Here is a 23,779-nt window from a genome sequence, read left to right as displayed (position 1 = left end):
ATTTAAACTCCTTCTCTCTTCCGCTCTTATGTTTCATGTTTCTGCCCCGTACATTGTTGTCGGCACAATCACCCCTTCATATAACCTCCTCTTAGCATCCATTCTCAAATGTCTATTTCTCATTACACTTTTTAATTCACCAAGACATTTACTCGCTTCTCTCAATCTACATTCAAAAACTTAGTAAGTCAATTAAATAAAATTGAATGTGGGATACTGTGTATTACTGTACATTACTGTATATACTAGTGTAATGTTCAAAAATGTTCAACAACATATTCTGAGGAACGCCTATTTGGCTACTTGAGATTGAATCAGCCACAAAGAATCAACTTATACAAATTCTTGTAATTGATAATATATTGATCATATTTTTTTTCTTCAGAAATCTAATGTAGTCACCCATTCAATTATAACATTTTCTCTTGTGCGCGTAACATTTAACAAAAGAACACGCTGCTATCTACTTAGTTCCAACTGTGATAACAGGAGCTGTGTTCATGGGATCTTGTATATTTTTCACCAACTGTCATACCTACCATCAAATTTTGTTTATGGATTTAGTGCGGGCTGTATCGATTTCTAGGCTATTACAGTCACATCCATACGGAAGATTAGGTTTCTTTTATACTGTAAAGTGTGAGTCGAAAACAGTAAAGGTAGTGCTTATCAGCTACGCTCTCTTAACAATTCTTAATCAGGCCTTGTCCTAACCAGTTCTCCATCCGTCTGTTAGTCTCTCAGCACCGCCACTGCCAACAGTGATGGAAGTCATCCTCCAGACTATAACTGTTATTCTTAACGGCGAAGGCTTAAACACTTCAAACTAAGACATCCACGTCTTCGTGAGTGTGCATGGAGTTTCGAGCTCGGTCCTTGGCCCAAGTGCGAGAAAGTAAATTCTTGTATGGTTACCTCCCTTAGTGTCAAATGCGCAATGGTGATTTAATTGCAAATATTCTTATGAAGAGGGTGGCCGTGTCAAAACGTGATTTAGCCTTGGTACACCGGGGAACGCGGTGGCAGTGTTCTTGTTTCTCACCAAGAGTTTGTTAAAAAACAAAGGGCTAACGAAAGCATACGACGTTACGCAATGGATTCGAACTTGTTTCTTAATGAATCTTTGACGTCTCCTTACAGTAACTTAGTTCATCCAGCAAAGGAAGGTAAGCAAGCTATTTTGATTTTTTTAATACAAGCACCGGCTTCGTCGCCCTGGTTAGACCCTGTACCAAATATAAAATGTTAAGATGGTTTATGTCATTCATCCGTCATACATTTTCTCTTTGAAGGAGAGTTGATGTCTTCTGCAGTCCTGTAGGAATTTCTATTAATACTTCCCGTAGTTCATGTTTTCATTTTTTGTTTCTTCCCGTCCATTTTATTCTTTCTTTAATTCCCTTTTTATTTCTTCTTTTTCTTGGAAAGTTCTTTCCCAAATCGATGGGTTTCTGTAATCTTACGTTTTATTGACACTCCTTTGGTTGTGGCGGACAGGTGGGGGAATTACCTCAAATGTTGCGTCTTCATTTCATTGCGGAGAACATTTGTCTTGTGGACATTTTTCTTTGGACGTTCCTTCGTAACTTATGACCAGGAATGGCAATTTCTCTCTCTCTCTCTCTCTCTCTCTCTTTCTCTCTCTCTCTCTCTCTCTCTCTCTCTCTCTCTCTCTCTCTCTTTCTCTCTCTCTCTTTCTCTCTCTTTTTAAGCACGCTGCTTTCGGGATATTATTTCTCCGTAGAAGGTCATCTGTGGTGCCAGATCGCGATTTCGAGACTCTTAGCTCTTCTTCAGTGGTGTAGTGTTTGTTAGATTTGCTACTGAATTGAGTTTGTCGGATGAATATTATTTAAGGGTTGGACCAGCTGTGTAGTGTATTCGTTTCTCGATGTTGATTGGTTTGTCAGATCAGGTGAACTCTCCCCGTGTGCGTGTTGGAAGAGAGAGAGAGAGAAAAAGGAGAGAGGGAGTGAGTGGAGAAAGAAGAGAGGGAGAGGGAGGGATGGAGAGAGAAAAAGGAGTGAGGGAGTGAGTAGAGAAAGAAGAGAGAGAGAAAGAGATAAAAAAGAGAGAGTGAGTGGAGAAAGAAGAGGGAGAGAGAGTGAGAAAAAGAGAAAGAGGGAGTGAGTAGGGAAAGAAGAGACGGAGAGGAAGGTATGGAAGGATAATGTATTTAGAGAAATCTGACAGGCCACGATTAACATTAAGGTTTCGAACAGAATCATGGTCACGTTCTCTACTCCCAATATTCTTTCACATGCTATGGACATTTCACACCAACGAAAATACCCATTCAGTTTGCCCTTTCCGAGCTGATAAAAACAGACACCAACGCATGATTCTCAACGTTATCACCATGCCCAAGGTTGACCACACCGACCTTGATCATCCCGTTTTAGTCGTGCCTCTCAAGATCACAATCCCTCTATCAAATCTCCATCACCGACAGCAGAACATTATCGTCCCTAACAGTCACAACTATTCCCACTATCAGGAATTTTGCATTGGCGAATGTTTAGTGCATTGGCGCGGTAATATTCGGTTTCGTCGGTATAGTCTATCCAAAAGACAGGTTCGGATAAAAGTTGTTCTTTGTGTTACTGTAAAACAGGCTATGTGATCGACATGAATCTGTGTATCGATAGCTCCCAAGAACTTTTGCATGGCCGATCGTATGGGTTGCCTGTGGATGTTACGAAAAAAATTCAAGGAACCTCATCTAGACACTTCGACTACATGAGCCTCATTCTGTTCAAGTTCCTCGTTGGCAATGACACGAGCAAACGTCCGAGTAATGGGAGGGGAGAGTATGCATCACCTCTTTACCAAAAGATTACACATTGATACTCTTATCTTCGACTTATGTTTCCATATGCTATGCAAATATAACTGTTATTCTCTCTCTCTCTCTCCTTCTTTCATTCCCATACTTTTCATCGAAAAGAGAATTAATTCAGCATGAAGACATTCCATTCAAAAATAAGAGACGCGTTAAAAAGAAACACTGGTCAGCACTACTTTAGCGTGCAGTCTACCTCAATATCCGTAGTTTTACATTGTAAAATGACCCAACCTCTCTACCGAGACCTTACCCTGTATTTTAACTTTTCGTGATTTGATCCATGGATGATGCGGAGGGTGTGGGGTATGCATGACACACACACACACACACACACACACACACACACACACACACACACACACGCACACACACACGCACACACACATGAACACACACACACACACACACGAACACACACACGCACACGCACACACACACACATGAACACACACACACACACACACACACACACACACATACACACACCGGATGGTAGTTGTAACATCCGCAACTTGTATTCTACTTCCCGGTTTCGTTGTCAGTGTCCGCTTTACTAAACCATAGATTAACACAAGCCTTATTGCCCTTTTGTAGATGATAACTTTAACCTTGGTTGATATGTGTTTTTCCTTTAGCAGTGGATATAAGTCTTGTATTATTAGTATAGCTGTAAATACTATTGGCTATTTCTGCTTTCATTTAGTAATTTTACCTAACTTACAAGGGAGGTAGCCAAAAAACAAAGGCATGAAAGCCACTGCCACCCATTCCATCATCCACATACTCCATTCCCATTCTCCCCCCCCCTCCCTCCCTTTTATCTTGGCTCCTCCTGGATGACGGGTCATCTTTGCATCTCGTCCACTATCCTGGGTCAGAAGTAATGTAGTAAGATACAGCACATCCACAGCAAGGTCGCTTCACTCAATCAGCGACCCCCCCCCCACATTCCGTCCCTTCATGCATAAAAAGAGAAGACGGGGAGAAATTCCTTTGGGCTGCGTCAAAATATTATTCACACTTATTCCCTCACCCCCCCCTATCCCCCACCCACTCCCTTCCATGCATCACAGTATCATCCATACACAACCATTCTCCCCTCACCCCTATCTTTTCCCTTCCTTCCTCAACAGACATTCCTCTCTTTCCCAATACCCCTTTTTACCCCATCCAACCATCTCATCCTTGGTCGCCCCTCATGTTCACTCCTCCCACCTCTGCCTTCCACACTTATTTTACTAATCTTTCTTCACCCATTCTTTCCCTGTGTCCAAACCATCCTAATACTCTTTCATCAACCCTCTCTCCCAACTCCCTTTCCCTCCGTGCTCTCCTCCTTAATTCTCACTCTATCCAACATAGTAACCCCTACCATACTTCTCAGGCATTTCATTTCAAACACGTTCAAATTCCTCCTCTCTTCCTCTCTTATGCTCCATGTTTCTGCCCCCATACAGTGTTGTCGGCACAATCACTCCTTCATAAAATCTCCTTTTAGCATCCATCCCCAAATGTCTATTTCTCATTACATTTTTAATCCCCCAAGGCATTTACTTGTTTCTCTCAATCTACATTCTACTATTGGATAACTAGAGCTTCTAGACAGCGTAACCTACTAAAGTAATCTACCTATCTACCGTGCCACATCTACCGCCTTTACACGTCATCTATCAGCTCCCGCACAAATGCACAGGCTATGCTATGCATCTCGCTGCACCACGCTTTAGAAGCGAGGTGGTATTCTTGACCTCACTAGAAACACAAGGGTCATGCCGCGGTCAAGTTTCTATTGTTATCCTGGGTCGTGACCTCTCAAAAAACCTCAGCTGTGCAGCACCTCTGATACCTTGCTAACCAATGTTATTGCCACTTCACAATAAATTTTCCTTAAGGCAATTTTCTCCTGACCAAGTTCGGACACCATTGTACAATATCATACAACTATGTATTATCTTCTCCTTAATTATATAAATCATGTAAAACCATTTAAATGTATAATCTCGCTGGTAAACAGCGTTATGTATATTAATACCTCGTCAGAAACCTTGCCACGAGCCCATGTATATATAGGTTTATGCTCTCTGTGAGAGCGGGACTTTTCTCTACACGAATAAAGACTGGAAAGCTCCGGCTGTTTAAGATTCGCCTCCACACGCTCGCTATCCACGCCACTCGCAAAAGGCCACATACCGCTACCATCACCAAGATACATGTTGTTGACTTTGCTACACAAGCCCAACACTATCTCCACCTCCACGCCTCCCTTTCCCGCCGCATTCGTACCTAGATATCTAAAGCCGGGGATTGGAGATGGTTGAATAAAATGGAGGAAAATGGGAGATAAACCAGTTGTTGTTTGCTGACGAGACTACGCTTGTGGCAGGATCAGAGGAGAGATTAAGGAAGTTGAAGATAAATGCGGGTAAAAATAAGGTGATGAGAATTACAAAGGGAGAATGTGGCTGCAAATTGGAAGTAGTGTTTTTATTTAAGTTTATTTATGAGTACTTAATGATTTTTCCTCTAACTTTAATGGGAATCCTTCAGTATCTATTTCATTATATTGTCTTCCTTTCGAAACCATCATAATTTCTCTCTTATTCTTGGATGAATTTTAACTTGTCATCCCATTTGTTCACTGCTCCTTGGAGTGCTACAGGGGTGTTTACAATAAATGCTATATCACTGGTATAGGGAAAATATTGTAATTTCATCTGTACTTCATACATTTATCCTTGTGTAAGTTATAGGTCAATGACATTACTCCGACCTGCCGAATACCATTAGAAATAATACACAAGTTGTGTTCTCCTTGCTGTGTCCTTACTACACTTTAACAATTTCTGTGCAGACTCTAGTGGTCTGGCCTGTTTGGGTGTCCATCCCGTCAGCACGATCTGCTTATTCGTGGCACTTGGTCAAAGGTCTTTTCTAGATCAATGAAGGCCATGTACATATACTAGGTCCATTCCTATCTCTTTTATACAGTATGTATGCATTTCACTTCGATTTTAATGTTCATATGAATTAATGGAATCAGTATTAATGAAGAAAAATATTTTTAGTATTAAATGTTTAATAAAAAACTGAAAGAGTGATTACGATAATTCTAAAAAGGAAGTCAAAAGGTTGATCGAGATACAGCCTTATGGACTTAGGGATTTTCCTCGAGTGAATGGAATCACCTAGCGACAAGTTGATAGGACATTTAAAAGGTTAGATCACACGAATCAAAAACAAAAAAATCAGTTCTACCATCAGTTTGGGCAGTCTACTTGCGCTGGCGTGTTCACTATATCAAAATAAAAAAACAATCATTCTGTTTTTGTTTTGTTTTTTATCGTTTCAGGTAACGAAACGATCATAGAGAATGGAGCACTATTTTCGAAGGAATGGCTCCAGTTTCTGGACCGATGTAACAGCATGGTGATCCTTGTCAACCTCATCATGCTCATGCTGGGCATGGGCGCGGCCACCTACTGGCGAGAGGTAGGTCTCTCTCTCTCTCTCTCTCTCTCTCTCTCTCTCTCTCTCTCTCTCTCTCTCTCTCTCTATCTATATATCTATATATATATATATATATGTGTGTGTGTGTGTGTGTGTGTGTGTGTGTGTGTGTGTGTGTGTGTGTGTGTGTGTGTGTGTGTGTGTGTATGTGTGTGTGTGTGTGTGTGTGTGTGTATGTGTGTGTGTGTGTGTGTATGTGTGTGTGTGTGTGTGTGTGTGTGTGTGTGTGTGTGTGTGTGTGTGTGTGTGTGTGTGTGTGTGTGTGTGTGTGTGTGTGTGTGTGTATTTTTTTCTATCTATCTCTCTGTCTCTCTATCTTTATTTGGACGGAATCCTGGGGAAGTACTGAATTTATTGAATTTGGGCGAGTTTCTTTATGAGAAGCATTGTGGTAAAACGGTTGGTTCGAATGACAAACTTTTCAGGAAAGATGGACGAAAATGCAGCTATCCTGAATCCTGTAATTGACAAGAGGCAAGTTGCACGCCTAAAACACCAGTGGCGCTGTTGGTAGAATCCCAGACTGTCAGTACGGTGGTGTTGGCGGTACCTGGTTCGAATCCTGACCAGGGCTGAAATTATTTCAGTATCGCTGCGCTTCGAGTCATTACTCCAACTCTCGTGAGCGGGAAGTTGTGTGTGTGTGTGTGCGTGTAAGGTCATAGCATTACCCATAGATCGGTCATACGAGCTCTGAGCTCTCTTCCGGGAGGGAAATAGCTGTCGATCACGAGTCCAACACGTGATCCAAAGACCAAGGTGAACAACAACCAAACCAGTCGAACCTACAGGATCTGAGAGCAGCAAAAAGTGAGGTGAAACAAGCAGGTAGAAAGTGTGCTAAACCTCTGTGAGGGCAAAAGACCAAATACTATCTATATTCTATACTAACCCTTTGTGAGACAAAATACCACGTTTAGCCACTTAAAGGGTTTCGTTCTGTCTAACGCCAGACGATTTTATTCGGATGAGAGGAACCTTGGCCGTTAGAGGTTTAAGAATAAACCTTTAATCTGACACAATAACATGTCTTCAGAGTGAAGCACTTTCGTTATCTATCCACTTAATGACCTAATACAACGAAAATATTCTTCGTTTCAGTTATTACTCCATGCGAAGCGACCTGTGGGGTGCGTCATCGGTATGATCAGCCAGTTTGGCATCCTTCCTGCCGTAGGTTTTGGACTTACTATGGCACTCAACATGACGCCCTACGAATCCTTGGGGGTTCTCCTCATCTGCTGCAGCCCGGGAGGAGCCTTCTCCAACTTTTTTACGTACTGGGTGGATGGAGACCTAGCTTTGAGGTAGGGCAGCCCTCTTTGAATGTGTGTGTGTGTGTGTGTGTGTGTGTGTGTGTGTGTGTGTGTGTGTGTGTGTGTGTGTGTGTGTGTGTGTGTGTGTGTGTGTGTGTGTGTGTGTGTGTGTGTGTGTGTGTGTGTGTGTTTTACCTAAATATTCTTTTTAACTGTAATATACAGGACAGGAGCTATGACCGTGAGTTCCTGTCTTCTTTTCCAACTCCCATACTTATTTCTCAATTTGCTTGTGATTTTAACCTGAGCTACATCATAATCTCAGCTATTCCAGGAGTAGGTAGATCTATACAAAAAAAAATAATGACATCCTTCAGACACGTGGTCTTCTTGGATTTGTTCCTTCGTGTCAATTATAGGTCAAATGCTGGAATTTTTTACCAAATAATAAAAGGAGACATTTAGAGAGGCATAATCCGATTCATGACTCACAACAAAGTTCACAAAGGGTAGGTCGTGTGCAACTAATATTTTATCCTTTTACACTAATGTCTACAAGGTGACAGCTAACAATGATAGTTAAAATGTCTCGACTTTAACAAAGCGTTCGACAAAGTGCCCCACCAGAGACTACTAAATAAAACCAAGCCCCTGGGCTTAGGAGGAAACGGGTTTGAATGGATTTGAGCATAGATTAGTGACAGAAAATAGCGGGTCACCATTAATGGTGTAAAATTCAAATGAGGTAGTGTTAGAAGTGAAGTCCCCCAGGGCTCGGTTTTGGGTCCCTTATTGTTCACTATGTATATAAACGACTTGGACAATGTTTAAGAATGGTGGTGTAAGTTTGCACATGGCACATATATATGTATATATATATATATATATATATATATATATATATATATATATATATATACACATATTAAGTCGGGAGAAAATGCTGGGATACTGCAGGGGGATCATAATAAATTGTTTGCATGGTCAGAGAAATGGCAAATGGACTTCGATATCTCAAAGTGCAGTATTTCAAACGTAGGAAAGGTTTTAGGAGTGTTAGTGAGTTCGGTTCTTAACTCCAGGAAAGTGCATTAGTACCAGGAATAAGGCTAATAGGGTATTAGGACTCATTGCTAGGACGGTGGCAAACAAAAGTGCAGATGTAATCATTAAACTCTATCTGGCGATAGTTAAACCCATCCTTGAATATGCGGTATAGCTTTTGTCTCTGTCCTCTGTCCTATAGAATGGATATTAATTCACTAAAATCTAATAGAGGTATTAAAAGGAGTCAAGGACTTAAACTAGGGTGAGGTAGGCAGAGTCAGCATATTAAGACAGCAGGACAGGACTTCTTAGTAGTGGGTTTGAATTGGACATATTTAAGTTTAAGAAGTAAATAGGCCAGAACTGGTTTACCAATAGTGGTTAATGAATGAAATAGACTTAGTAACTATGTAATGAGCACTGAAACATTTAGTTACTTTAAGAGAAGATAACTTTATGAATAGGGATGACAGGTGGTAAGGGACATGGAACTGCTTAGTCTAGACCTTATGGTTTATTGCACGCACCCTCCATTCTTATGTTCAAATCTGAGACTGATTTTTTATCATTCCGTCCATGTTGTCCATTTAGTGAAAAGCCACTTGTTCGTCAATAACCTATATGTTCCATCCACTCTTATATAGATAAGTTGGTCATGTGAGAAGGTAAATGTGGTCAATATCCCCAGAACCTTTTCTTTTTTTATTTCTGTAACTGACTAATTTCTCATTGTGCTAGAAATGACCCTTGTGGTACTTCGCTACTCACTGCTTCCCACCATGACATTGTTCTTACGTACTGTTCTGTCAAAAAATCTTTCATCCAATATAACAGCCCACCTTTAAGCCCTCCAATATACTCCAGAATGTGTGTGTGTTGGGGGGTAGGGGGTTATGTATTAATCTGGGTCCTGAGATGGCGGTATGTGTAGTGGATGTTCGTGTGAGTGACACGAATGATAGTGTTACGATCTCGTGAACTAGAAACTAAACTTAAACTGCAATAGAAATGTCTTTCCCCTTGATAGAAAAAGACACGCTTTGATTAGAGAAACATAGGAACAAATTCTGTCACGTGTGTTGAAGTATCCCCACTTAATCTGAGATTCGCATCGAAACTTCGTTACACTTAACCCACAGCATCCTGATGACCACTACCTCCTCACTTTTGGCGTTTGGGGGTATGCCTTTTAATCTGTGGCTCTACACACAACGCTGGTCGGCCCATGAGCTCAAGGTGCCCTACATGAACATCCTGGCGAGTCTCGCATTCATGGCCATCCCAGCGGGAATAGGGATGGTCATGCGCAGCTACACACGAGTTTGGGCGGAGCGGATCTCTAAGGTATGTAATTGTGCCATACTTACTTTCACGAAGAAATGGCCCTGCTGGGACTCGAACCATGAACTGTGTAATTTTAAATCCACGTTGGAACCATTTAATCAATGAGACACAATGACATTGTAGACTCGTAATCACAGAGTCCATGGTTCGAATCCTAATTAGGTGTATTTCAGGGGTAGTATTTATTCACTCTATTTGTATCAAATGTATATTTACTGCACTCTCATTTCTGCAAAGTTTTAATGCATAGGCTCTATATTTTACGTGTATCTGAACAGTACCTTCGTTCTATATTCATATATACATTCATACAAACACAATCTGTTTACAAACACATAGTGATGTAGTTATAAGTTTCTTATACATAATTACTATATAATCGTTAGCTAATATGTGCATGCATGCTTGTTGAGCCACCAAATAGTATCACGTAATTAATGTGCATAAAACAGTGGGAGGAGGCGTGAGGATCTCGTAGATAGATATAAGGAGGCGACATAAAAAAAAGGAACCATTGTACTACATGGTCGAGGGTATGCGAAAAACCTAACTGGAAACCTGGCTCGTCCCTGTTCGAAGTATGCTGCAGGGGATGTAGTTCCCCCAAATATATATATATATATATATATATATAATATATATATATATATATATATATATGTATATATATATATATATATATATGTATATATATATATATATATATATATACGCACACACACATATCAAACCAAATCACTTTCAACAGCGATGTAATTCAAACAATCAGGTCCGGCCGTCGCGAGCTTTGAACTCGGGTCCCTTGAAGCGTGAGTCCCAAGCGTTACCACTCCGACACTCATAATGTTAAAAGCCTCTTATGCCCAGGGCCGGGCCGACTGAAATCCACAGTCCTGAAGCCCGTTTTCTACAAGACCCAACAACACTTGAAAGCAAGGACTAAGCAAATTTGCTTCGCCGTTGCAACCATTATAGAACAAATCGCTAGTAACAGCGGTGTGATTCAAACCATTAGGCCCGGCCGTCGCGAGCTCTGAACTCGGATCCCTTGGAGTTCCGAGCGTTACCACTCTGCCAGATTTTTAAAATTCTCGAAAATTGATATGATTTTATACCCACGCTTGGGCCGACTGAAATCTACAGTCCTGAAGCCTGATTGTTTGAATTACATCGCTGCTACTAGCAATTTGTTCTATAATAGTTGCAACGGCAAAGCTAATTAGCCTAGTTATTACCTTGCAGTAATATGACAGCAGCATTAAGAACTATGAGCATAACTGACAAAGAAGATTTCTTACTGTGGGACAAAAGAAAAATCAGAGGACATGGAAAAAAATGATAAAGACAAAGTACTGGACGGATATTAAGAAATATAGTTTTCCAGAACAGAGATACTGATCAATGGAACAAAAAGATAGAAGTAGTACAGTCAGACGGAATTCCGTAAACATAGCTCTAATCTTGTATATTACAATTAGATAAATAATATTAGGCAAATAAACGCATGCTTATCCATTTTCTGTACAAGAAAGCAAGCCCATTTCACTGTTAGATGATTACTGTAGAGAAAATATATTTCAAATAATCAGTAATAAGAACTATGTTATCATTATAAAATCTTTAGGTTTTCACAAGACCTTTGTGTCCACGAATGTACGCCATTGTGTCATTGCAGTTAGCTGATTTTCGATCTTTGTTGCAGATATGTGGTTTTATCGGGTGGATCATAACCTTGTTCACAGGTTTCTTAATCATCCTCACCTACTGGCATGTGGTCATCAAGTCCAATCTCCGCGTGGTGATGGCCGCTGCAGCAATTCCTATAGGGAGTGTCTCCCTGGGCTATGTTGTGGCCAAAATTTTCTGTTCCGTGAGTGCTGACTGTGTTATGTTATGCTGTTGGCTACTGTGGGGCTACAAGTTTCCAGAACACACACGCGCAAACACACACACGCACACCTCTCAGGTTCAATGGAATTCTTTCCTCTTCCCACACTCTTTTTGTTGGCCTTTCCTCACTCCTTCTTTCCGCATGCCTAAACCACCTCAGCATCATTTGTTCTACCTTATCTCAAACTTCTCTTTCCACCCCCGTTCTATACCTCACCTCACATTTCTCACTCTATAAATTTTGTAATACCTATAATTTTTCTTAAACGTACCATTTGAAAAATGCATGAACACACAGAACAAAAAAAAAAAAAAGGAATTAGAAAAATTAACAAGCTGATTGACGAGGTTGCTGATTGGCTCTCGCCAACCTATCAACATCTGGTTCCAGTTCACGGAGAGTATGAACACTTGGATAGTGATGCTGGACAACGGTGTTAGTAATCGCCTTGAAACTCTCCTAATTTTAGTAGGAAACAAGAAGGTTTCTTTCGTGATGGAGCCAAGTTTTGACCCGAGAAATGAAGGACCCCTCAGAGGACTATGTTGCCACTTAAATATTGTTATTTGGAGAGCTGATAAAACTGCGGCCTTCGTCTTGATTAAACGCAAGAAATTGAAAAACCTAAAGAAATTGGACGACATTCTTGGGAATACCTCCAACTTTCGTCGTTTAACCAGGAACCCCATCGAAGAGATCAAGAAGGAGGCCAACAAGATCATCGATTGTCAACTTTGTCGTATATACTGCACGCCTTCCTGGGGACTATGATGTTGGCGAAATCTACAACAATATCAAAAGCAACAATCCGCTGCGCCCCATAATCAATCAGTGCCCTACTCCGACTTATCACTTGGGCAAGACTCTGAACTCGATTTTAATTCCTTACATCCTCAAACAAAATGTGCGCATCGTTTTTTGAGTTTCTCAATAGTCTCCGGAGGGTCTCCGTTAACTGGCATTATTCCTTTGTTGGATGTGAAGAGTCTCTTCACATCAATACCTGCGGAGGAGACAATCCGAACGATCATGGGCAGAGTTTATAGAAATGACTCCAGTCCACACCTTTATGACTGCGAGTCCTCGCTTCACCGCTTGTTGGAGATAAACACCAAGAAGGGCTCCTTCGTTGATCACAAGGGCCATTTGTAGTCTCAAATCATTGGAGTGACCATGGGATCCCCCCTTGGTGTGTTGTTCGCAAGTTTTTACATGGGAGTCGTTGAGTAGCTTGTCTTCTGCAGAATCTCAAGACCAACCCTATACACCCGTTATGTTGACGTTACCTTCGTCAATATTGCCGATGAAAAAGAACAAGAAAGACTACGACGCACCTTCGAGGAGGAATCGGTGGTTAGCTTCACATGTGTGATGGGAACAAAGACACCATTCCCTTCTTAGATGTCCGAGTCACTAGAACTTCCCGAGGCTATGATACTAATATGTATCGTAAACCGACGGACCTCGGCCCGTGCTTCAATGGGGAGAGTAAGTGCTCGGACAAGTACAAGACTTCAGTTATGAATACCTATGTTGGACAAGCACTTTCTCACTGTTCTTCTTGGAAGACTACAGCGGAGCAGACCCTTGTCGACAACGGTTAGTCTTACCGCCGCGTCGCGAAGGTAACTATTGACCGTTGGTATTTAAAGGACAACAGCTCCTTTCACAAAGAAAAAAAGATCGTTTACCTTTCTAGGGGTTACATGAACACTGAGTACAAAAAGGACGACGCAGCCCGACGTAACATCAACAGGGCCATGAAGCGCGGTGTGATATACCAGATCCTTTGCCCAGCGAATGGATGTCGTGACCCCTACATTGGTATGACCCCCACGCGTCATTCAGACGTAATTGCTGTCCACCTACAGGAATGTTCTGTACATCAACACTGTGAGAGGAAACATGGAATCTTAGAACGACACCAACTCATGCAAAAGCTTTCCATTCTCGATAGCGACGTTGACTATAGGCACAAGGAGGCCCTATGCATCTTAAGATTCAAGCTTGTGTTAGTGTGGTATGATTGTATATCATACCATTATTATCGTACATTGTAATTGTGTGTTGCTTATTTGGGGAATCATATGTTCCCCCCTCTTTATAAAATTGTCATATGTTTTGTTGTTTTGTGTATATTGTAATTATATTGGATATCGCAAATGCTATGCTTGTCTGTTCGCGCAAAATTGGCAGCTTGGCGTCAGTTGACAGCCAGCTCTCTTTGTATACACACGCATTAGTTGTCAGTGGTATCAGAGATTACAGTGTATTTCCCACAAATTGACTTTCATTTCTTGTAGCCACCCGGTACAAGCTAACACTTAACGTCACGAAGGAAACCATATTCCTTCCCACTACAATCAGGAGAGTTCCAAGGCCCACCAACACCTTTCCCCGTGGACCGGAGTTGGCTGTTGATAGGCTGACGAGAGCCAATCAGTAACCTCGTCGATCAACTCCTTTACGAATGAGAGACGCACAATATTATCATCATCGTTATTATCATTATTATTGTTGTTATTATTATTATGATTATTATTATCATTATTGTTATTATTATTATTATTATTATTATTATTATTATTATTATTATTATTATTATTATTATTATTATTATTATTATTATCATTATTATTATTATTATTACTATTATTATTACTATTATCATTATTATTATTATTATTATTATTTTATTATTATTACTATTATTATTATTATATCATTATGATTATTACTATCATTATCATTATTATTATTATTATTATTATTATTATTATTATATTATCATTATAATCATTACTATCATTATTATCATCATTGTTATCATTGGTATTACGATTATTGTTATTATGATTTATTTCTTATTTTACTATGTTATGGATCGAAATGTCCTCCGACTTAGTACCTTTCCCGCGATTGTTCACTCTACGCACGTCCTTCTCCACAGACCCACAAGGTAGCGCGCACGATCGGCATCGAGACCGGGTGCCAGAACATTCCCGTGACCATGAACGTTATCGTTCTCTCCTTCTCCGACTTCAAAGTACAGTATCTCAGCCATGTCCTTTATGTCCAAATAGATATACGTACATTGAGCAGCTGGGGTCTGAAGTTCATGTGTACAATACATTGGTTCTGATATATCATGGGTGAGGTTGGGATGTTTGCAATTGTTCATCTGTGTTTGTCAGAGCTGGGCGTGTTTTTATTTGCGTTTCTCGGTGTATTCCGTGGTTAGCGCTCTCAAACTATAAAAGCAATATAGGTGCCGGTATAGTATGTGGCCTACGAAAATTTTCTTTGGTATAGTATGTGGCCTACCGGACTTTTATTTCACCCACACTATTCTCCTTACCTCCTCATTTCTCACCCTATCAATCCTCGTAACACCCACCATACTTCTCAAACATATTCAAATTTCTCCTTTCTACCTCGTTTTGATTCCGGTCTTTGACTTATACATTGTTGTTGGTGCAATCACCACTTCATACAGTCTCTCTTTGTATCCAGATACCTATTTCTCATAACACTTTTCATTACTTCAAGACGTTTATGTACTTTCATTACTCTACAGTTTACCTCCACCTCGACTCCTCCATTCCTTGCTACATGTAACCCTAAATATCCAAAATATTAATCACTTCCTCTAACCTCTCTCCTTTTAAGACTTACCTCAAATTTACGGTCACCTTTACCTCTTGTAATACATCTTATCACCTTGTTTTTACTCACATATACTTTCAACTTCCTCTTATCGCATACCTTCCCAAATCAGATTACAACTTTTTCCTTTTTAAATCTCGCCACAATATTTCAGTTATGAATTTCAACTACAGATACGGGGACAATTGGTTGTGTTCCCGATTCTATACGCTGTAACACTGCTGGTCGAGATCATCAGCCTCATCCTCGTGTACCAATGCTGGCGGTGCTCCCAACAAGTCACGGTCGAGGATACCAAGTCGGTCGTCGATAACACCGTCCTAACCAGTGTCCCCGTCCCGCAGGAGGTACTATCTGCCCATTTAACCCGGGAGTTCTTAGGACAAGGGGTGGGGAAGATTAGTAATAAAGTTAAATAAATCACCAATGACAAACTTGAAAATTGGGGACAACGACATTCTGGCTTATGATGAAAAAGTGGGGGTGGGGTTCCATCAGTCTGGGCTGCTTGAATTGAATCTTTGGGTCAGCCACACCCTGAGTCAAGCAGCTACCACCTAGGACAACACAGCACGGTCCGTGCCTTTCTTTCGTTAATGTCAAGCTGGTGGGTGCGTATACTCTCTCATGATCCCTGGGGCTATTATGTTAATATGTATACCTAAATCCTAGTCCCCCTTTTTTGGGCTCGGTGGTGGGTATGGAGGGCAAATCACAGGCATATTTACATGACTGTGAATCTATAGTTAACCAGTGCCCACCATGAGACATACTAATTGTTTTGGGTGACTACAATATGGTTACTGGCACTGACAGAACTGGATGAAATATGCACTGGTCCTCATGATTCTGGAACAAGGAACATTACCAGTTCTCTTCTTCCGAACTTTACAAAGTCCAGAAGGCTAAGGGTTGACAGTTCCAGAGACGAGAGCCAACATCGTAGAAAACTTAATGTGTGTGTATTCACTTGGTCTTTGGATCACGTGTTGGACTCGTGATCGACAGCTATTTCCCTCCCGGAAGAGAGCTCAGAGCTCGTAGGTCCGATCTATGGGTAATGCTATGACCTTTCACACACACACACCCCCAACTCCCCGCCCACGAGAGTCAGAGTAACGACCCGAAGCACAGCAGTACCGAAATAATTTCGGCCCTGGGCAGGATTCGAACCAGGAGCTGCGGGCCACTTTCGTGGCAGCTCAGCGTTCTACCAACTGCGCCACCGTGTGTGTGTGTGTGTGTGTGTGTGTGTGTGTGTGTGTGTGTGTGTGTGTGTGTGTGTGTGTGTGTGTGTTCCTTAATATGCTAACAATTTCCACTATACTTTCAGGCGTCAACGATGAACAACAGCAGTGACAAAGGAATAAATTTAAGGTGAGAAATTTCCGTCCTCTGAAACGAGAATGATTCACATCCCATTCTGATCCACGGGTAGGGAACAGTGAATGATCTCGTTTGCTCACTTCACTTGAGAACCAGAAAAATAACCAAACCCACACTGTTGTTGGACCATCAACGGGGCGTCACAAAAATAATTAACCCCATTACCCATGTCTTATCAACTGTATTGTATTTCGTCGGCGACAATACAACAGCGTTTATTACCTTGAGGAGAATACCGAAACGAGATCATAGTTTATGATGGGATCATCGAATGATATGATAAGTATGGGTTAATAAATTGTGTGTGTTGGGAAGGTAAAATTGGGAATGTTTCAACCTGCCAAAGTGATATCCAATCTAGAAGAGTGAATTAGGGTATGAAATTATGTTCACTAATAATATTCATATATATATATATATATACATATATATATATATATATATATATATATACATATATATATATATATATATATATATATATATACGGTATATATATGTATATATATATATATATATATATATATATATATATATATATATACATAGTTGAACACAAAAGCGTTACCAGTTATTTCTTTTCTTTCTATGATTTTCTATTTTTTTAACAGAGATCTCACTTTAGGTGGGACATTGGTCAATTGCCTTGTATAGTTATGACAGATCTCACTTATAATGAGCGTCTCTAAGTTGTAAGAATGCATGGACAGACTTAACTGTGTCATCCAACAAACCCTCAGACTCCAGGACCTTGGTCTTGGTCTAGGAAATCTCAAGTCCAAGTGGTCTTGTCTCCCTGTGCAGTGATTCGAGGGCTGCAACGGCTATGCAAGAAAGACGGTATCATCACCAAATACAAAGTCAGTGACCTTAGATTCGGCAGCCTTGGAACCCCTGACCTAGAGAAAGGAAGGCGTCTCAGCGCTGGTAGGGTCGGGGTGAAAGGTTAGAGAGGAAGGAAGGGGGTGGAGGTTGATGAGTTTGGTCACAGCGTGGTGAGAGTCTGCGACATGTCTACCGAAGCTGTTATAAAGGGGAATGGCCAAAGTCACGTTAGATTTAATATTAATGAAGGGACCAGTCCCGTGTGTAGATGGCTTTCGGTATTGTTAATTCCCTTTTAACATTACAATGGGTGGTAACTCTAGTATTGTTAACAATGTTCTCCATATCTGACACTGAGTTGTGGAAATGTAGATGTTTTTGCTTAGTTGCTCCTACCAGAGCTGAGATGTCTTTCTTGCGCCAGGTCAGGGATTCCTGGGCTGCCGAATCCAAAAGCTATCCCTTTCCTTCTCTTCCCTCTAACCCCAAGCTTCCAGTTGAAAGACGCTCCCTATTCAGACGCAAGCCATATCTACAATACAGTATACATGCTAGTATGTTAGTCATACGATATTTAAAAAGAATGCCAGTATTCTATATGGTGGTAACGTCTGGAGTTTAGTCAACAAATACATGCTTCAGATGACCTTCCAAATGGTTAACATTCTATAGTTTGTGTTCGAGTGGCAGTTGCTGATCCACCAATAGACGCAGCTCTGCTCTGAGATGCGAAAGGCTATAAGATGAAAGGCGGAAAGTGACTGGCATCTGTAACGTCAGTGCAGAGCTACTGTAAGCCGGAGATGAGACCATGATTCATAGGTTTCACGCGGTACTGCCTGGTGCTGGATAGTACTGTACCATTCCTTCTCATTGGAAAAGGGGGCTAATCGTCCCTGTTTGGAGGGGAGAGGGGATCAGCAGGACTACAATAATTACCGCTGTATTAGATTGCTCATTGTGATGGACAAGGTGCTCATGTCAGGGAGTCCTACAATAGGTTAGTTTGGTCCATGGTATTATGGATTCGGCCAACCAGAATATATACCATTGTCCATGTTTATGCAGAAGGACAATGACAACACTAAGGTCACCTAAATTTTCTTTGCCCATGGATGATGATGCACTTCTTGCGGAATTGCTAGAGGTCGCAGTTTAAGTCTTCGATTCAGCACATGAAAACGAGATTACTGGGATTCAAGGTTACTTGCAAAGAGATAGAGACCAGGACGTTTTGGGTACAGTTCAGTCTGTTTATGCATGTGGCGAGGACATTGAAGTCTTGGAAAACTTCACATATATTGCATAACAGTGGTGGGTCATATCAGGAAGCCCTTCAATGGATTGGTATGCCCTATACTATTATGAATTGCCTCAATCAGAGTATATTGGGTCGTCGATATCTATGCAGGAGAAATGAGACCCGAATCTTCAAGTCGCTTGTGCACCTACCTTGCTGTACGGCTTTAAGACAGGCATTGAATGTAGATTCAAGAGGAGCTTTTACGTCTTTGGTACCGATTACCTTCGGAAAAGCATGTGGTATCGTTCTGATGACTGTATGGAATCAGCGACTGCTCTGTTGAACTCAGACAAGGCCTCTTACCAGCATTCGTGGACATCAACTCAGGCTATCCCTGATGTTAGTACCACTCGCAGGGTTGTCTCCACAAAAGACAACTCCTTGGAGAGGAGACGAAGAGGATGCCCACAGAATTCATGGCTAGAGCAAGTCAACCCATTTTGCCGAGAGCTGTTGGGTTTGGGAAGGGTGGCTACGTAGGGGTTTGTTCGGGATAACCCAGGTGGAAAGGCATGTGAGTGAAACGGTGGAGCGAGATAATCCCCCTCCCGGCGTTTGCTCCCCATTGATAAGGATATAAACCTAAACTCTCCTACTGGGATTCGAACCCTCACCAGAGCGGCTTGCTTCGTAGAAGGCGAAGATCGTACCGTCACGCCACCACGACCCTTCAAAACAGAACGAATTAGTTGAAGGGTCGTGGTGGCGTGACGGTACGATCTTCGCCTTCTACGAAGCAAGCCGCTCTGGCGAGGGTTTGAATCCCAGTAGGAGAGTTTATTTCCAAATGTCAAAATGACACAAATATAAACCTAAATCTTCCTTCTTTCCAGGCACGGCGAAGAGCAGAGCGACTCTGAAATGGTTCTTTTCCTGGAGCCACAGTCCCCAACCGAAAAATCAACGCAGACTGAGATCTCAGTCCCGGTCAAAATCCACCCATTTCCCGTTCTGCCTCCCGGCGTACCCTTCCTCCCGAGAGAAAACACAGCCATGTACGACGATGACGAAGACGACGTCGACGGTCGCCACGTGTCGCTCAGCCGACAGAGCACTCTCCCGCTCGTGAGACAAGAGAGCGTGTCTATCGTGCGTCGTGACAGTCAGCGTCGGTTTTACGACGGCAGTATACCCATCGGGCAAAATGATCTGGATGTGGACGATGGTCGGTTTTCGCCCAGTATGAGGTTTAATTCCTTCCGTCGGAATCAACATTGAAAACTTAGCAGACCCTTTACCAGCACCTACACGCTCAGTAACATTGCACAACAATTCGTACAACGTAATACAACTGGTGAAGACATATATGGGGGACAATAGTTACGAGTCAATATACTATGACGGTGATATTGATCATGTAGGAGCCGCTTTTGTTTCAGTAGAGTAATATATTTAATTGTATATATGGATTATCAATATCCAAGAATTAGTTGTAAAAATGTGAGAACTGAAAATGCTTTTTACACTGCTAGACTTATGACTCATGAATATATATATATATATATATATATTTTCATTACTAAAAATAACCAGGTTAGACATTGAAGGCTCTTTTTTTTAAAGGTCATGATTAGAAATTCATTTTTTTTTTTTGAAAGGTAATAATGAAAAAATATATATATATATGTACTTGTGAAAGCCTTTGTTGTGTGCCCAAGATCCATGTCTCAAAATCCATGTAAACAAAGTCAGCTCAAGTACCGACGCGTTATTAATTATGTGACGTAATATGGTATTAGTCGAACGGATAGTTTAAGGTAGAAAGGACAGGCGAGATCGACCCACTGCATTAGATCTTCTTTTGGTATTTCTTTTTTCCAATCCACATCTCGATTTTATTCTAGCGCCACCACATTTTTCGTTTAACCAGTCCTCTATCTGATTCTCCTTATCTACTTACACGTGGCACCTATTCGTTCACAAACGAGCTGTACAGACTTAGAAGGATTCCCCATTTATTCTCTGTTTCTCGTGTCTGAGATAAAACTTAATCTTTTATATAAACAATAAGAATATACTTGTGAATATTATCTTTTTGAATAAAAACCAATTGATTTGTTAAAAGGGTTATTTCTCAAGTCTAACCCCCTCCAACCCAAATGCGCTTTCTATTCACTACACAGAGCATTTTACTCGTGGATCTAAGTCCTTTACATCTTCATTTATGAATCTGAATAAATTCTCAAGGATATCAAGTTCCTGTAACAAACAACATCCTGAATATCTTAAAGAGAACTTGATAATATGTAAAATAAGTTTGGTTATATATATTTCCAGGACCTACACAAACCTATTCTAACAAAAATATCTTTGCTTGTATTAGATACAGATGTGAAGAAAATATTCTTCAAAACTGATTCGTCTAAAACAAAGCAAACTTTTAAAGATTTCATTGCATATTGTATCTGAAATAGTGGATGCTGCCGTGCTCCGTCTACAAGAAGCTGCAGCGCTGGAGCCCTTGCCCAACGAGAGGGGGAAGATTGCCTATCTCCCCCCCACACACACCCATGAGAACATCGACCTCACAAGACGCTAACCCAGGGGCTCACAACCAGACACAATAAATTCTACCACCCCCTCCTCAGGGAAATGTGTAGGGGGGGACACCACAAGTAACAATTCCCTCTTTAGCAGATTACACAACCGTAAGAGAAGACAACACAAGATACAAAGGTAGACTCATAACACTAATAAACATCATTCTACCCTTCTCCAACAAAATGCGAGACACCAAACAATCAATCAGACATCATCACTCAAATTATTACAATCTAAAGGCAAATAAAGAAAACTACCTACACTATCACAAACATTTATACACTTCCAACTACGTCAACCCCAAGAGACTACATTCCACAGCCCCAACCTTTTAACCCAATGACAAACTACATACTGGCAGGTGATTTGAAAGCGCAGTACCCAAATTGGCTTGTTACACAAACAGCAGACCAAAGAGGACACAAAATTCCTGAACAACTTTCCAACCTAAACATAATAAACTCCAGCAACACCCACACCAAATAACCTCTCCAACACAATCAACAACCAACATCACCCGACGTAACAATGTGTTCACCTTGCATACAAACTCGAACCACATGGGAAACCATACAAGACCAATCACCTGATGACATCAAAACTAAGATCACCATACAACTGGTAGAGAAGCTACAACCCACGATCAAGAGGATTTTTATAAACTACCAGAAAGCGAACTGGCAGAAACAATTGGAGGACACAGAGAAAGAACTTTCCTTGAAATAGAACAATTCCTCGCCCTGGAAAAAGCTGTAAACAAAACAGTAACTGCCATCCAGAAAGCAAGTAAGAAACATTTACATAGAGGTTGTTAATCTAATTTCATAGGGTCAGTAGCTCAGTCGGCAGGAAGACGGCAATGAGAAATCATGTGCCCGGTTCGAATCCGGGGACGACAGTCGGAATTATTTGATTTGCATAGAGGCTATAAAAAACAAACTCAACTCCACACATGCAAGAGCTTCATTAAAGAAAAGCTTAAAAAAGAAACACAATTTTACAGAACAACAAAAATAACAACTAAAGCAACTAAACAGTAACATTGCAGAACAAATTTATAACATCAGAAAGAAAAAACAGGAAAAACTAACTGGCAAAATAGATTGAAATTCTGACAATAGCAAACTGTGGAGAGCAGTCAAAAACATAATAAAAGTCAAAACTGAATCCTCTCCATCAACCCATGAAAAAGTTGGAGCAACCTAGGACAAAATACTATCACCTAAACACAAATATGACATCATAAACAATCAGCAGTAATTCAGACACAACGTACACTGCAAAATGGAGCATTAGGAGTAATTACAGGATGCACCAAAACCACCCACATAGGACACTTGCAAACAGAAACTAAAGTCCTGATATTAAAACATCACATGAGAATGACGAGAACACAATTCTACACCAGAACCTTAAAGCCCTAGTCACACTATCACGATTCCCGTTAAATGTTATGAATTTGAAAAGCTCCAGGACGCCTTCATCTAAAGTATTCTAAACCTCACTAAGGACAGTCCAACAAATTGTCTAATAGTTGTATGGGTTTAACTTCTCTTGGCTCGTCATTCAACTTCTCAACATATGACGCAAAGTTAATATGACAATTGGAGATTCGAAAAACAAGAAATTGTAAACGAAGTCGTTTCTGCTCAAACAAACTCACTTGAGTCGTGATAGTGTGACCGAAGCTTTAACTCTTACCATGCGATGACAGCTACGTCGGCGTCATGAGGCGCGAGAAGGTATACGAGGATGCCGACCTCGGCGTCCTGATTGTATTTATTTTGTAGTTGTTGCTGAGTAACCCCCATATTCTATGAACAGCTTGATCGCGTTTTTTTTTTTTTTTATGAACATGGTGAAAGAGATTATTATGGTTGTAAATGTATATTTCAAAACGCGCGTATTGTGATCGAATCATCGTACATAAGGCAACCTACAATCCGCGCGAGTGTTCGACTCGTTTTGAAGAGGACAAGATATAGGTAGTCGCTTGACAGATTTTCTCGGTGATTGATAATTATTTAGTTCAGCATGTAAAAAGTCCACAAGACATGGAAATTTACTCTATCTATTGATCACTAGCCGCGGAAGCATGATAACCGATGTAGAAGTTGGTGAAACTATTGCAAGTAGTGATCATAACTTAGATTCAAACTGCTTCTTGT

At 40.9% G+C, this 23,779-nt stretch overlaps 2 protein-coding genes across 3 annotated transcripts in view; one reads left to right on the top strand and one right to left on the bottom strand.

The window, feature by feature from the left end:
• The window catches only part of LOC143021811 (uncharacterized), a 217,647-nt gene that overhangs the window by 119,080 nt on the left and 74,788 nt on the right, over positions 1 to 23,779 (bottom strand). The window lies entirely within an intron of this gene.
• Positions 487 to 21,125, top strand: LOC143021932 (ileal sodium/bile acid cotransporter-like). 2 transcript variants are annotated; one of them, XM_076179820.1, is made up of 9 exons: positions 490 to 1,166; positions 6,195 to 6,334; positions 7,454 to 7,659; positions 9,795 to 9,999; positions 11,702 to 11,869; positions 14,841 to 14,936; positions 15,730 to 15,903; positions 16,890 to 16,933; positions 19,904 to 21,125. In XM_076179820.1, exons 1-9 carry the CDS (start codon positions 1,094 to 1,096, stop codon positions 20,286 to 20,288), a joined length of 1,491 nt encoding a protein of 496 aa, XP_076035935.1. In that variant the 5' UTR covers positions 490 to 1,093; the 3' UTR covers positions 20,289 to 21,125. The 2 variants fall into 2 exon arrangements, with proteins under 2 accessions (XP_076035936.1, XP_076035935.1); XM_076179821.1 differs by lacking the exon at positions 15,730 to 15,903 and having other exon boundaries at positions 487 to 1,166.

This window comes from Oratosquilla oratoria, chromosome 43, assembly GCF_046742065.1.
Source record: "Oratosquilla oratoria isolate Oo_2021 chromosome 43, ASM4674206v1, whole genome shotgun sequence".
In the NCBI taxonomy this organism is placed as follows: Eukaryota; Metazoa; Arthropoda; class Malacostraca; order Stomatopoda; family Squillidae; genus Oratosquilla; species Oratosquilla oratoria.
The sequence above is the reverse complement of the archived record's forward strand: the minus strand, read 5'-3'. Positions and strand labels throughout refer to the sequence as shown.